General features: G+C 39.6%; 1 protein-coding gene across 3 annotated transcripts in view; it reads left to right on the forward strand.

The window, feature by feature from the left end:
- The window catches only part of CUL5 (cullin 5), a 102,914-nt gene extending 88,397 nt beyond the window's left edge, over positions 1-14,517 (forward strand). For all 3 annotated transcript variants that reach the window (XM_029956530.1, XM_029956532.1, XM_029956531.1), the window contains 8 exons: positions 3,131-3,263; positions 4,083-4,214; positions 6,762-6,885; positions 7,641-7,816; positions 8,385-8,546; positions 9,513-9,631; positions 10,222-10,345; positions 11,946-14,517. In XM_029956530.1, the coding sequence (XP_029812390.1) occupies positions 3,131-3,263; positions 4,083-4,214; positions 6,762-6,885; positions 7,641-7,816; positions 8,385-8,546; positions 9,513-9,631; positions 10,222-10,345; positions 11,946-12,140 (1,165 nt within the window). In that variant the 3' untranslated portion in view covers positions 12,141-14,517. The remainder of the gene's footprint in view (positions 1-3,130; positions 3,264-4,082; positions 4,215-6,761; positions 6,886-7,640; positions 7,817-8,384; positions 8,547-9,512; positions 9,632-10,221; positions 10,346-11,945) is intronic.
- The last annotated feature ends 1,915 nt before the right edge of the window (positions 14,518-16,432 follow it).

Raw genomic sequence — 16,432 nt, forward strand, 5'->3', positions numbered from 1 at the left:
GAGGTGTCTAGACTAGGCAAGTCCATTAATAAAGCAGAGTAGACATCAACAGGGACTTGGGGGGGTAGCAGGGAGGGACCCAGGGGGTTATTGTCTAATGGGCGTAGGGTTTGGTTTCTGTGTAGGGCAGTGAACAAGTTGTGGACACAGAAAGTGACAATAGTCACAAAAGATCACATATTGTGTGATTCCCTTTATTGGAGATGTTCAGAAAAAGGAAATCCGTAAAGATAACATGTCGATCACTTGTAGCCAGCGGTGGGGAGGGAGGGATAGCTGGAGAGTGGTATTGGGCTGATGAGTGTGGGGCTTGGGGGTAATGCAGATGTTTTTGAAATTTTAATTATGGTGGTTGCACAAGTTTGTAGAGAAACTTAAAAACATTGAATGCAGGGGTGCCTGGGTGGCTCAGCCGGTTGAGCGTCCGGCTTTGGCTCAGGTCATGATCTCACAGTTTGTGGGTTTGAGCCCTGCGTCGGGCTCTGTGCTGACAGCTAGCTCAGAGCCTGGAGCCTGCCTCAGATTCTGGTCTCCCTCTTTCTCTGCCCCTCCCCTGCTCACGCTGTCTCTCTCTCTCTCTCTCTCCAAAAAAAAAAAAAATTGAATTGCATACTTTAAATGGATGAATTGCATAGTATATGAATTACATCTTAGTAATAACAAGCTTAAATAGGTATTAAATGACAGGGAACAAACAATACACATTAATGAACAAATAGGTGGAAGTTGTTACTGAGAAAAGGTAAAATGTCTGTAGCAATATGTGATTGGAATTAGAGAAGAACAGGGAGACATAAGCAATGTTTGAAGAGCTATTGGCCATTCATTTCCAGAATTGATGAAAGATGCCAACTCTTAGATTCAGGCCTCTCTTTGAATCCCAAGCAAGATAAAAATTAAATCATTCTGAGGTACGTCATAGTGAAATAGCTGAAAAATGGAAAACAAACAAGCCCTAAAACAACCACATGAGAGGAAATGACGCTCTGCCTTCAAAGAGACAACAATAAAGGACTGACCCTGACCTCCCAGCAGGGTGGATTGGAGGAAGGGAGATGCACCGCTACAGATGGGGCAGCTTCATGCAGCCGTTGGGCATCGGCAGTGCGGGTCGATGAAGGAATAGCGGGAGTGAGAGTGAGTTAGTGGTCCTCAGACTGGCGGAGTCTACGTCGGGGGTGCAGAGAAACCTTCTGAAGCGAGCGCCCGAGCGCCTGTGTGGGAACCTTAGAGGAAATCCGTTCTGGAGTCCTGCACTTCCGCATCTGCTCTCTTCTATACTGGAGCCCTCTGGTGGAAGTGTCGTTAAAATTTGCCAGTTTCCACTTCCCCCCACAATTAGTCTTCCCTGCTGTGCAGAGAAAGGCGCACCTCTCTGTGTTCTTACTGTGGTGTGTTGCCTTGATACACGAAAAGCCTCCCGGGTGTCTGGCTGGCTTAGCTGGTTAGGCAGTTGACTCTTGATTTCTGCTCAGGTGGTGATCTCACAGTTCATGGGATCGAGCCCCACATCAGACTCTGTGCTCAGCACGGAGCCTGCTTGGTATACTCTCTCTCTTTCTTTCTCTCTCTCAAAATTAATAAATAAACATTTTTTAAAAGCCTCCAAGTTACATAAGAAAGAAATATTTTGAAATATTGGTATTGATATACATAAAATGAGTTCTTCTTTTTTTAAAGTTTATTTATTTATTTTGAGAGAGAAAGACCACAGGTGGGGTAGGGGCAGAGAGAGACGGAGAGCAGGCTCTGTGCTATCAGCTCAGAGTCCTATGTAGGGCTGGAACTCACGAACCGCAAGATCATGACCTGAGCTGAGATCGAGTCGGACGCCTCACTGAGAGCCACTCAAGCGCCCCCAAAAATGAATATCTAATAACTAGGTATCAGGCCCTTTCGTAAGTCATATGGTTTCCAGTTCTTTGCTTTCCACACAATTGATGGCTAATTTGATGCATTATTAAAAGTAATCTTTTGGGTTAGATCTGTATGTATTTTTTCAGCCAGTAACTCAGGAGGTTCTCAACAAGTTGACATCAGAAAAACTTCCCATCTCATGTACTAACTTATGTGAATAAGATTTTTCAGGACAAGCATACATATATATATAATAATAAAAAGTAGAAATAAAAGTAATTTCTGGATTTATAAGTTGGAGTAAAAAGTTTCCTCTCCCTCAGTAAGAGCTGACACATACAGTAAGGTACTGCCTGTGTTTTATACAAGTTTGTTGATTTGGCAAGTTGTGTACTTAAGAGAATTTGGTTAACACATTTCTAGGGAAGTAACACATGAGTTTCAGATACACAAATTTTGAAATGTTAAGTTTAAATTGATTTACATACAGAGTCTAGAGAAGTAAGGTAAAGAACTTTCAAGCATAAAAATATGGAACACTGGCTTTTAAGTTTTGTTGGCAAAGTAAAATAGAGGTACAGGTTCTTCATTGTTTAAGAAAAGTTTGTTTACAGTTTTTTAAGATGGATGATGATTGATATCACATAATGAATTTAGGTTACACTGGGTACTTTTCAGAGTGAAGTAACTTTTTTCTTGTCATAATATTGAAAAGTTTTAAATGTTAACTTAAAAATATGCAAGGATTTGCACAGTTTTTCAGAAGTACTTAGCAAGTACGTACCTGAGGAAAAGTTTCTAAAGATCACAGACAGGGCTGCCAGTAGAGGGGGCAGGCCATCACTGGGTACAGAGTACTCAGAGGTCTCCGTCTCGGGGCGCTGCGCATGCCTTCTGGGAACCTGATGCCCCCTCCCATCTTGCTCTCCCCACTCTCAGCCCTGATCACTGGATTTACACAACATAAGAAAGTTGTTTGTGAAAAATTGGCTCTAGAAAAAATATTTGCAGGGGCGCCTGGGTGGCCTACTTGGTTGGACGTCCGACTCTTGATCTCCGCTCAGGAAATGATGTCACGGTTCATGGGTCTGAGCCCCGCATCGGTCTCTGCACTGACAGTGTGGAGCCTGTTTGGGATTCTCTTTCTCCCTCTCTGTCTGTCTGCCCCTCGCCTGTTGTTCTCTCTCTCTCTCCTCAAAATAAATGAATATTGAAAAAAAATATTTGCAGATATCAGTCACTTTTCATCAATTGCTTTTAATTTATTTTTCAGGGTAGGATTAAAAACTCAGCCTGAATCAAAATGCCCTGAGCTGCTTGCCAATTACTGTGACATGTTGTTAAGAAAGACACCATTAAGCAAAAAACTAACCTCTGAAGAGATTGAAGCAAAGCTTAAAGAAGTGGTACATATCTTTTTTAATTTCAGAAATTTTCATGATCTTACTTTGAATTTGTGTTTTGCTTGTAAGATTGTGATAGTATCACATTTTTTAAAATGTTTATGTGTGAGCAGCTAATGTGAAATTTCACAGTGTAAGATCTCTATAGGGCAGCTGTTTTTCTTCCTGGAAATTTTTATTCTGCAGCTTCTAGAAAGGAAAATAGATTTAATTCTTCCCCCCTTCTTGATTCTTTTGAAGGGATTCAGTGCTGGCTCCTATTAGAGGGAAACGGGGCTGATGGTGTTCGGAGTGGCAGTGGAGAGACTGGGAATTTTTCACTTCTTTCTTTTTGTGAGAGCCCAGAAGAGGAGGGTCGACAGCAGGGGTGTAGAGAAGAGTTCATTGCTTTCATTTTTGTGTCCTGGCTTTCAGTATAATACGCTATAAGTCCAGGAATACAAAGAGGAAGAAAAACAAGAAGTAAAGATAGAGAATATAGACAAAAAGGCTTAGAAGATTAGTGTTAGAAAAAAGCGAAGGCTTTACAGAAGAGAAAATTGGGGGAGAACCCTTAATTTTCATGTAAAGTTTTATTACATTGCATATAAAATCTGGAAAATTGATGTTTATAGGAACTAAAAGGTTATTTGATTACAGTCTCAAATTTGCTAATATTTAAGTAGTAATGTATCAGGACTGGTTATTTTTCAGACATGGGCAGTTTAGTAGACCTCTCTCTGTATATGCTTCTGGATTTTGGCTGGGGGATATGGAAAGGTCTCAGTAAGAGAGGTGGCAAAGAGTGCACATGAATTGAAAGTAACTCTGTTTTCTGTACAGCTGTTGGTACTTAAATACGTACAAAATAAAGACGTTTTTATGAGATACCACAAAGCTCATTTGACGCGACGTCTTATATTAGACATCTCTGCTGATAGCGAAATTGAAGAGAATATGGTAGAGTGGCTAAGAGTAAGTAAATTTTTTAATATTTGCTTTTCTTATTATAGCACATGGTTCTTATATGTGCTTACATAATGTTGTAGTGTTGAAGTAGGGGACATTTTATAAGAACATGGCATAAATGATAAAATAGGTACCTAATAGAGGATATTTTCTTAATGAAGACTTTTAGTGAAACATCTTTGCTCTTGCTTTGCTTTTGATGTTTTGCTCTTTTCTATTTCCACTTTGATTTGAACTGACCTTATTAAATGGATTATAGGATAGATCATTGCATTGTTAAGATGTTTTCAGTAGTAAATGCTTAACTGTAGGGATGTTTGTAAATAAAGTCTTTTGTATAGGCAAAAGAAGCAATATGTAAAAGATGATGGCTTATTTAGCATAATCAGTGCTAATTTAATTTTGATTCTCATATCAAAATATTTTAAGTCTGTTCCTGTCAGTTTACTGAATATGTCTTTTACTTATATATATGGTGCTGATGATTTATAATATTGTATTAATATATAGCAAGATTAAATATGGTATATATAGTTCTGTATCTTATATATGTGTCTTTCACTTATATATGTGTTTCAAAATACACATTTACAGATTGCCTTTATAGGATAGTAAGAATTACTCTGCAAACGAACACTGTGCAAAATGATGTTAATATTAACAATCAGTGGGAAAAATTATTATTTTGTGACTGAGAAATTTCTGTCAGAACATTAGAAACTATCTCTGTTATAAATATATAGGAAAAGGGGGCACTTGTGTGGCTCAGTCAGTTAAGCATCTGACTTCAGCTCTTGGTTCATTAGTTTGAGCCCCACATCAGGCTCTGTGCTGACAGCTCAGATTCTGTGTCTCTCTCTGTCTTTGCTCCTCCCCCACTCACCCTCTGTCTCTCATTCAAAAAAAAATAAATTTAAAAAATTAAAAATAAATAAGTATATAGGAAAAATTGTAAAGAGTACTTAGGAAAATATTTGCAATTCATATATCCAATGTCGTGTCTAGAATACAAAAGAACTCTTACAACACAACAGTAAAAATATAACTGAGTTAGAAATGGGCAAAGGATTAAATAAAATAGACATTTCTTCACAGAAGATATTCAGATGGCCAATAAGTGTATTAAAGATGTTCGACATCATTAGTCATTAGAGAAATGCAAATCAAAGCTTACTTTCCCCCTCCGTTGCTCCCACTGGGGAAGCTAAAATTAAAAAGATAGTAACCAGTGTTGGCAAGGAAGTGGAGACGTTGGAAACACACGTTGCTGATGAGAATGTAAATTGGTGCAGTCACTTTGGAAAACACTGGCAATTCCTCAAAAAGTTAAACAGAGTTGACCCAGCAGTTCTGTTCCTAAGTAATTGCGCTGAAGCGTATGACCATGCAAAGCTGTGTCTATGAATGTTCATAGCAGCATTATTAATAAGAGCCATAAAGTGGAAACAACCCAGATGTCACTCAGCTGATGAAGGGATCCGCACAGAGTGGATTTCTCCTACAACGGGATGTTATTCAGTGGTTAGGGGAAAGGCAGCACTGCCACACGCTGTAGCGTGGACGGTCTGACAGCGCCATGCACCGGGAGCCGGTCACAAAGACCACCTCGTACACGATCCCGTTCATACAACATGTCCCACGATAGCCAAATACACCAAAACCTACTTAACTGTACACTGGAAAAGAGTGAGTTTTGTGGCAGATGCAGTGTAGCTCAGGAAGGCTGTCGTGTCAGTAAGCAGTAGTGTGACTGGCACATGCCTTCCTGTCATGTGGCTTAGAGCACAGGGTGAGCACCATCCGTGCACCTGGGACAGTTGTCATTGTCCCTGGAGGTCCGGGTCAGCTTCCAACCTGTTGTTTCTGGGCACTCAAGGTCGTGGAAGTTTTGGTGGTGTCACTTCTTCCAGACCATCTTATTATCATTATTATTAGCATCATCACTACTCCTTTTCATTTGTGCTGATACTTTGCCTTCTTGAATTCCGCTGCATGTACATTTAGTCTTCATCATTGGCAGGCATCAGCATTACAACCTGAGCTCACTCTTCTAGAATTCCATTTATGTTCCATTTATTTTCATTTCCAGCTTTATTTTTATTTCTTGGTGTGCTTTTATCCTCTTCATTGGGCATTTAGCTTTCTTGATTATCCATTTTTATAAAATGTCAAGTGAATTTGTCACTATGCTTTGCTTTCTGTGGGAAAACTGAATAAACAGATGACTAACAGCTTTTGAAAGGAGAACTGTAATTGGTCACTGGTGAGAAGTAAATTTGTACTTTATGCATTACTCACATTTACTATACGGTGATAACTTAAAGTTGAGATGTTGTGGGGGACTGGTGTGATGTAACTATACTTGGTGACTGATTCATGCACATTGAACTCATGCAGAGAAAGCCTGGGTGACCTGTGTCCTCTCATTTAGTTTTTAAGAAATCAAATTTAATAGATATTAGACTGTAAGTATTCAAATAAAAGAGGAATAATTTTATATTAAAGCATCTATATATTATTGTTCATTACCTCTTTTGTCTTTGCTTTTCATAGGAAGTTGGTATGCCTGCAGACTATGTAAACAAGCTTGCTAGAATGTTTCAGGACATAAAAGTATCTGAAGATTTGAACCAAGCTTTTAAGGAAATGCACAAAAATAATAAATTGGCATTACCAGGTATTATTTTATAATTACATATATTATGTATGTAGGCTTTCTTAAAGAGAATATCTTTGTTTTCCAGTAAATTAGAAATGAATCTTAATAGTCATAGGTACAAAGATGTTACAAAGTCCACATTCCTTGAAGGCATCTGGCAAAACAGAATTTAACAGATTTTCGATTTGCTAATCTTCATTTTTATGTATGTGTGTGTTATTTTTTAAATAGCCACAGCTCACTTGCCTGAGTTTTACATGTTTCAGATCTAGCCACATGAAGAGACTAACTTCTATTTTCTTTTTTTTAAGGTTTTAAAAAAATTTTTTTAATGTTTATTTACCTTTGAGAGACAGAGACAGCATGAGCAGGGGAGGGTCAGAGAGAAAGGGAGATACAGAATCTGAAGCAGGCTGCAGGCTCCAGGCTCTGAGCTGTCAGCACAGAGCTCGACGCGGGGCTCAAAGCCACGAACCGTGAGATCATGACCTGAGCCAAAGCCGGACGCTTAACCGACTGAGCCACCCAGGCGCCCCTTGTTTCATTTTTATTTAAGTAATCTCGGCACTCAACATGGTGCTCGTACTCCCGACCCTGATGGAGCCAGCCAGGCATCCCTCTAATCCTTTTTTTTTTTAAAGACACTTTTACCAGAATCTTTAGGGTTTTCTTTTTCACTAGGGCTTACCCGATATGTACATATTTAATTTCTTTTGAATCTTATCCATTTTCAAGATTATTTACTTCATATTTTCTGATACTCCTACCTATAGCTGATTCGGTTAATATAAAAATTCTGAATGCTGGTGCATGGTCAAGAAGCTCTGAGAAAGTCTTTGTCTCCCTTCCCACTGAACTGGAGGACTTGATACCTGAAGTGGAAGAATTCTACAAGAAAAATCATAGTGGTAGAAAACTACATTGGCATCATCTCATGTCAAATGGAATTGTGAGTAGATGGTGTGTTAGTTCAGATATTGGTTTGACTGAAAGTACCAGGACTCCAAGTAAGAGCTGACTAAACAAGATAGATCTTTGTTTCTCTCCCGTGGGAAAGTTTGAGCAGGTGTGGCGCGTCTAGTTCGTGAAGCTGTAAGGGACGTAGCTTCTGGTTGTGTTGCCATCTTCAGGTAATACTGCTCTTGTCTGCAGAATCCGGCATGATCACCACTGTGGCCGTCTTCCAGCCCAACACGAAGGGAAGGGTGAAAGTATTCCTTATGTTAGAAGCAGCTTCTAGAAGTTTCCCCCACCATTTCCACTCACATCTCATTGGGCAGAACTAGTCACATGACCACATTTTGCTCCATGAAAGCTGGAAGATGAGCCTTTATTTTGGGCAGTCATTAAGGTCTGTTAGCATTGCTTACTACCGTGTAAGAAAGGAAGGATGGATATTGGAAGACAAGTACCAGTCTTTTCCATGGATAATCTCATGTAAGGGGTATTCCACCTAGTCGGGAGGTGGTAATCCTCCTGAAGAGATTCTTACCTTTATGTTACTCTCTCTCTTACAGATAACATTTAAGAATGAAGTAGGGCAATATGATTTGGAAGTAACAACATTTCAGCTGGCTGTGTTGTTTGCATGGAACCAAAGACCCAGAGAGAAAATCAGCTTTGAAAATCTAAAACTTGCAACTGAACTCCCTGACGCTGAGCTTAGAAGGACTTTATGGGTTTGTTTTGTTTTTTGTTTTTAAGTTGTATCCAGTTACATAGCTGGAAATGTTTGATGGCTTGCTTGTAATCAATTTATGAATTCATAACACTCTGCAATTGACCTTTAACCAAGAAAAAACACACTAATGAGGTATAATGCACTAGTGAGGTATTCATGGTAAAAAAGGAAATTGAAAATAAGCAAGTTACAAAGATGATGAAAGACAGGAAAAAAAGGGAGAAGTGGGGCATGTGGGTGGGTCAGTCAGTTGAGCGCCTGACTCTCCATCTCAGCTTAAGTCATAATGTCATGGTTTGCAAGTTCGAGCTCCGCTTTGGGCTCTGAGCTGGCAGCGTGGCGGAGCCCACTTAGGATTCCTTCTCTGCCCCTCCCTGGCTCATGCTCCCTTGATTGCTGGAGTGCGCGCCCGCTCTCTCTCTGTCTCAAAAATAAATAGTAAACTTAAAAAAGGGGGAGTGGAGAGAAAGATTGAGTTGGTATTTAAATATTACCTATGAGGAATGTGACCAACGATTTCATACTGAGAATGTGTTCCAAGATTTTATGACCAAAAATGTAAGAATTAGAAAACTTCGGTCTTTTCATGGGCCTATAAAAGGTCCTCATTAGTCTCCTGCTTGTAGCTCCATTTTACCCCTACTCCATAGACCTCTTAGCAGTTCCAGAATAAATAATTGTCTAGAGAGAAATAGCCGGTGGGTCACTGGCAAGTTGGTTGTGCTGTGATCACGTACGACCGATCCCCAGAGTCTCTGGTCTTACTGTAAAGAGGTCACTTACTGCCTCCTTCCTCATGATCCACCCCGTGTCCCTCCCTCGCTGTACACATATTCACGTTGTTAGGCCCGTCGAGGCAGCAGACAGAAGTTGGATTGTGATGTCGTGAGCCACGCTGGAGAGCTGGTCTGGGTTAGTTCATACTGTTTATAGATGGTAATCATTTTCTCTCTCTTCTTCCCAGTCTTTGGTAGCTTTCCCAAAGCTCAAGCGGCAAGTTTTATTGTACGAACCTCAAGTCAACTCACCCAAAGACTTTACGGAAGGCACCCTCTTCTCGGTGAACCAGGAGTTCAGTTTAATGTAAGGCTGGTGTTGGTTGATGTAAAATAAAAATACCTTGTTTGAATTTTTGGTGTTTTATTGTTAACAAAATGATTATTTTCCTTACATACATTTAACATATCTGTATACTGACATCACCCCAGGTTTCTGCCATTTAGTTGTTCATCAAACGTATTAATGAACTGGAGGTGCTCACTTGTTTCCATGTTTCTCATGGATACATTTTGGGATCTGATTATATTGCTTTCATCTTTAAACATCTTTTGCACTCTAAAGTTTTATTCACACAAAGCATTTCCCCCCCCTTAAAATCCATTTACATGATAATGCTGAATAACAGCCCATATGTTTCCAACTATCTAAGCTCTTTCATGGTGATAGAGATTATATTAACTTTGCTACTACCAGGCACGTAGTATTTTATTAACCGAACCTGGATGAAATCATATGGTTCTTAAATAAAGCTGTATGTTGATTATTGGTAACTTTTCCTTTAAATAATTATAGTATAGTACTCTTTAGAAAATTTCTTTATCTTTTTTCTCAGACATAGTTGCTATTATTTAAAGACCTTCCACTGAAAATATTTGGTTCAATGTTTTTTATAGAAAAAATGCAAAAGTTCAGAAAAGAGGTAAAATCAACTTGATTGGACGCTTGCAGCTCACTACGGAAAGGATGCGAGAAGAAGAGAATGAAGGAATAGTTCAACTACGAATACTAAGAACCCAGGTTTGTGATGTTAAGACAGAATGTCTACGTTTTGAAAAAAATTTGATTTTTTAAATTTATTTGTTTCTTATTTAAATTTTAGTTAATACACTGTGCAATATTGGTTTCAGAAGTTTTTCTCTTTTATCTTCAAATGTTTAAAAAAAATTTTAAAGCGTGTAGGTATTCCAGCTGTAATAAAGAGCTAATTTTCACTTTACTGGAATTTAAAAATTGTATTGCTCACATCCTCTTGGCTGCTGAAAGGTTGTATGTCTTGGTGGCCTCTGGTAGATTTTTTTAAATGTTTATTATTTTGAGAGAGAGTGAGAGAGAGAGAGAGAGAAAGTACGGGAGGGGCAAAGAGAGAGAGAGAATCCCAAGCAGGCTCCATTCTGCCAGTGCAGAGCCCTGTGCTGGGCTCAATCTCACAACTGCAAGGTCATGACCTGAGCCAAAATCAAGATTCAGACCTTTAACCAACTGAGCCACGCAGGAGTTCAAGCCCCGCGTTGGGCTCTGTGCTGACAGCTTGGAGCCTGGAGCCTGCTTTGGATCCCCTGTCCCCCTCTTTCTGTACCTCTACTGCTCACACTTTCTCTCTCTCAAAAATGAATGGACATTAGGGGCACCTGGGTGGCTGAGTCACTTAAGCATCTGACTTCGGCTCAGGTCATGATCTTGCAGTTCGTGGGTTTGAGCCCTGTGTCAGGCTCTGTGCTGATAGTTCAGAGCCTGAATGGAGCCTGCTTCAGATTCTGTGTCTCCTTCTCTCTCTGCCTCTCCCATGCACATGCTCTCTCTCAAACTAAATAAATAAACTTAAAAAAAAAATTACCTAATTTTCTGTTTTCAGATTTCCTTTTTTAGCAAATTCTGATCTCCACCAAGGTAGATAGATGCCTTTGGTTTGCTAAGGACAGAGATCATCCTGGAAAAGCAAAAGAGAAGAAAACACTTAATAATTTTCTAATTATCTCTATTATAAACTTAATAGTAATAAAATCATCAAGGAAATACTTATAAAATTGACTTAGTTGAACAGTGCTTACTCCTGTAGGAAGTCAAAGTAATTGAATCAAGAAATTTTTGAATCAGTAAATACAGCAAATACAGTTTATTAATCTGATAAATATACAAAGAGTAGTCATTTTTTATTTTTGAAAATAGACACCGTCTGGCATTTGCTACTACACAAAGAATTAACTCTGAATACAGTGGAAAAGGGGTGTGTAAGAATTTGCTGTATCTTAAGTGATGTTTAACACAATACCCGATTATAGACGTGCTGTGTTCACAACTATGATACGTTGTATGGAGGAAAAGTGATGGAGGGAAGGGAGCGCCCCCAGAACACTCAGTGTGGTTTTCCGCAGAGAGGTTATGGGCTGTGTTGCTTCTCCTCATTTGTCAAAATCTTTGTAATCAGATTTTCTTTTACACTGAGTGAAAAAGCATTTTCGTTTGTTAGGTGAAAGCCTCTGGTCTCAAGACTTACCTACTAGTGATGGGTCATTTGGGAAGATGTTGGAAAGATGATGGAATATGTAAAAAAGTCATTTTTTGTTGTTTCACTTAAAATGTAATATATTAATGCTTTTTCATTTTTTTTTTCTTTCAGGAAGCCATCATACAAATAATGAAGATGAGGAAGAAAATCAGCAATGCTCAGCTGCAGACTGAACTAGTAGAAATTTTGAAAAACATGTTTTTGCCACAAAAGAAAATGATAAAAGAGCAAATAGAATGGCTCATAGAGCACAAATACATCAGGAGAGATGAGTCCGACATCAACACGTTCATATATATGGCGTAACCTTGAGCGTCACGGACAGCGCTGAGAACCCGAACTGCAGAGAGCTTGGGCAGAAGGCTGCACGAGTTTGCGCTGGAGGAAGGTTTATTTGGACTTGGATTACATACACATTAAGATCTCTGCCTTACCTGACAAAACAACTCTATTTTGCCAGTCCCGTCGGTTAGCATGGCGGCACCCCTCACGTCGCACACCCGGTAACAGCATGCTGTTTTGTGGAGAAGCTTGCGTTCATGAAGAGCCCGTTAGGAACTCCTCACAGTACATTTGGTTTATACCCACCGGAAGAAGTAGTTGGGAAGGGTGAGGGCGGGGTTCTTAATTGCTTTTTTCCCTCTTTTTTTTCCCTCTCTGACAAAAATGTACTTGCACAAGGAAGGGTCTTCAGATATTCGTGCACTGAATAATGCTGTTATGTTTTTTTTTTAATGCAATTAAAACTAGAAATAGCACTCTTGGTTTCTTTTGATCAAAAGAGGGAGCTGGTGTCCACGACATGGTGGGGGCAGGTGCAGGTGAGAGGATGAGTATTCAGGAGCACCACATCATTCCTTCACGCCCTGCTGCAGGATAAGAGTTGGATTTCATGGTGACCTGAAAATGATTCGAGGTTTTTCCAACTTACAAATGTTGGCTTTCTTTTTAAAGCAGGAGACTGTTAGTTTAGTTGTTTGTTGTTAAATAAGGAGTTTTTAAATCTTCTGTGGCTGGAGAGCTTGTTTTAAAAAACTGAAGCTTATATTTGTTGCTTCAACTGTTTAAAAAAATGAAGGGAGACAGGTAGATCATTTAAATTGCAGAGAAAAATCGCAAAGCAAACATATTAAGTGTGTTCAGCAACACACTTAATACTTATATTCCTAATATTTATTATGCCAAATTTATTCTATCCAATTTATTAAAAGCAAGGCAGAAACCTACTGTCCTATAGTACAGTCACGTAACTGATTACTTGATCTGCAGCATAGAACTATTTTGGAATTTTAAAGTCTGATGATAAGGGATTTACAGCCTCAGGTTTCTGGAAAGGAAGATGTTCTGTTTTAAAGAGTAGTGAGTGTCCGTTACCCAGGAGGAAGAGGAAAACCACAACCTAAGGCCTGAAAAGCATAAGCAAAATTGTTGCGGTCTTAATATGAGCAGTAAACTTGCCAAATATATGTACATATATATTTATATATTTTAAAAATAAACGTTTTTAGAATGTTCCGAAGGCAACACTTACCTTGTTCCTTTCAGTCAATCCAAAGTAGCAACTGACTGGTTTGCGGGTGGGAGGGGGTGGGGGGACTGAATACCCAGACTAATGCGGATCTGGGGGCGTGAGGACACAGGCGACCGAGACGGGACAGACATTCCCCGCTGGGAGAGAGTGGCTCTCGCGCAGATTTTTATTCATTATGCTGCACGTTCCAAGTTTTCTTGCAAATTCTTTTGTATCTTGTTGGATATTAAGTACTGTTTTAAACCTATGACTTTGGAAGTAGGAGGAAGTGGAGAGCAGAGCTCCGAGAGGTAGACAGTGGACAGTATTACGCGCGGTGCTGTCACGAGGTCACGGTGAATCTGTCCCCCGCCCAGAAGGCGTCGTGAGCTGCCTGCTGCCGGGACGGAGAGCACATTTCAGCGTCTAAGGTGTCCGCTGGTGATGTTCAAATGCCTGTTCCAAAACTCCTAGAAAATGAGGATTGTGTTTCTACTTTAAAATCTTAGGCCCAGCTCTGGGGCAGCACACGTCAGGTATTACACGAAGTGTGTTGTGGAGAATTAAACGAAATGTGAGGACGGAGAAGGATGGGTACCTTTGAAGTTTAGAAAATAGTAATTTTGTAATAATTGAGGCCCTTACATTTAAGAAACACTTAGTCTCGGCATATTTGCTTATCCAGTATGAGAATGCTCAAGGGGGAGACCCGTCGAAGGGAAAATTACAGGTCATGTTTCAAAGTTTAAGATTGGTTGCTTTGAACTGTAATTGTTCTTAGAACATTTTTGGAATTTCTCATCTTTTGGTCATTAATTTTAGAATGAGAGCCATGATGTTTTATTTATAAAGGAAAATTTAATGCAAAAGTGGGTAACTAAATCCATAGCAAAGTTTTCTACTCAATTTTATAAATTTTTTAATAGCTAATTATGTCCTAATTGTATTTTGGGAAATTGAGCAGCAACAAATACTGTAGACTTACCGTTACCGTCATTTTTTTTTCTGTTATATATACAAAAGTTTAACTACTTTTTGGTGTTTATGAAAACAGTTGAGTTGACGAGGTGCCTATACCATTTGTTAAGTTTTCTTTAAATCTGTCTGGACAATAGATTTTCTTATTAACAAAAAGGAATCTGGATAAAAGCTTGTGGGCATTTGCTAAAGGTACGGAATCACAGTCAATATTCTTTATTCAGTCCCTGTTCTCCAATTACACGTAAAAGTCGTGCAGGGGCGAGACCTGACACCAGGGAGAGGAGTCCTGGCAGCCCACCAGGGAGAGGGAGTCCTGGCAGCGAGGGGGGGGGGGGGGGGGCAGGGGGGCGGTCCGGTGGCCAGAGGCTAACTGAGGGGGAAGGCTCCATTTCTCATGGGAAGTTGGAGCTTTCTGGCCAGTGTTAGCCTCTGTGTCCCCCACTGCCCAAGTCCATAGACAGGAAGCAAAATTTCCATAGTAAGAAAGAACCATTCTATGCCTACAGTGAAATAAATATTAGAACATTATGAGGATCTTGAAACAAATTATGAAGTCTTCCAATTTTCACATTTATTGGAGGGGCCCCTGCATGGTCAACCTGTTCACTTAAGTCTCTCACTCTTACTTTGTGCATTTATAAATGTTGAAATTTCCAAAAATGAAATTTAGCTTTCTTGTTTTTACTTTATATCGAATTTAATACAAAATATGACCACAATGATTAGAAAATATTTTGCAGTATTTGCAGTAGGACGTCACGAGCCCTGCTCACAGGGCAAATTTTCAAAATTCAATTTGGGTGAAAGATTTGCTAGTTTTCCAGAAAGATTTGCTATCTTAAACTCAAGCCGGTTTTTCTATTTTCATGTAAATGACTGGGATGCTATCTTATAAACTCTTCCAAGGTCATATTTGTGAAATAAACCTTACATGAGAGCTTTCCTGTCATCTACACTATACTTGTCATCTGGAGTGTTGAACAAATTTGCGTTCCTAAGTTGTAATCTATCTTCGTATGGTATGCGCGATTTTGAATGTGTGCCACCACACACCAAGATGATAATGCCGGACAGTTTTCAACGGTAGCAGTTTCTGTATGCAGTAGGCTGAAATATTTTGATGAACTGCTTAATTTTTGGATTTTATTTTTTAAGTTGTATAATTTATTTTCTTGCAAAATAAAAATGTAATATAAAAGCTTTCACCTATCCAGAAAATGTTGATATTCTACCATTCTGTAGTTCCTTAAGAGTTAAATTTAAATTATGTAATAGGTATGTTTATGCATTTCATGGTGAAATAGTAAGTCTTAGCCTTAGAAATCAGAAACACGAAGAGTAACCCACTTCTTGTAGATTTTAAATTTTGTCCAAAATGAAAGCTCTCATGAATGTAGCCACTTCCGTCGATGGTAGCATATGGTTGTCCTGCCTGGAAAAGGGAAAACATTTCAGACCTGAAAGTGATTGACACATTTCTTCCTCAGGCTAGAGGGGCTGTGTCATAACCACAAATTGAATTTTTATATCAGATAAAAGCAAAAAATATAAAATTAATTATGTCATGTGTTGTGTTTATTTGAAAATTTGTGAGGTACTTAAATTCCGAATCTAGGGCTTAGCAATAAGGTTCTGAGGACGGACAGCGTGTTCACAAAGTACTGCAGACTGAGTGACTTCTAAACCACAGACGTGTGTTTCTCACACTTTCGGAGGCTTGGTGTACGAGATCAAGGTGTCCACGCGGTTGGTTCTGGTGAGGAACCTGTTCCAGGTCACACAGGCCGCAGCCTTGTGGTTGTGGCCTTACCTGGAGGACAGAGGGCTGACGAGCTCCCCGGGGCCTCTTATCTAAGGCTCCTCTCCTTCAGGAAGGCCCTGCCTCACGAGCTAATCACCTCTCGGGGCACCTGGCTGGCTCAGGTGGTAGAGCATATGAATCTCGGGGTTGTGAGTTCAAGCCCCACACTGGGAATAGAGATTACCTAAAAAAGAAAGAGAGAGAAAGATAAAGAAAGAAAAAGAAAGGAAGGAAGGAAGGAAGGAAAGAAAAGAAAGAAAGGAGTTAATCACCTCCCAAAGTGAAGGCCCGTACCTACTATGCCAT

This window comes from Suricata suricatta, chromosome 11 (assembly GCF_006229205.1).
Source record: "Suricata suricatta isolate VVHF042 chromosome 11, meerkat_22Aug2017_6uvM2_HiC, whole genome shotgun sequence".
In the NCBI taxonomy this organism is placed as follows: domain Eukaryota; kingdom Metazoa; phylum Chordata; class Mammalia; order Carnivora; family Herpestidae; genus Suricata; species Suricata suricatta.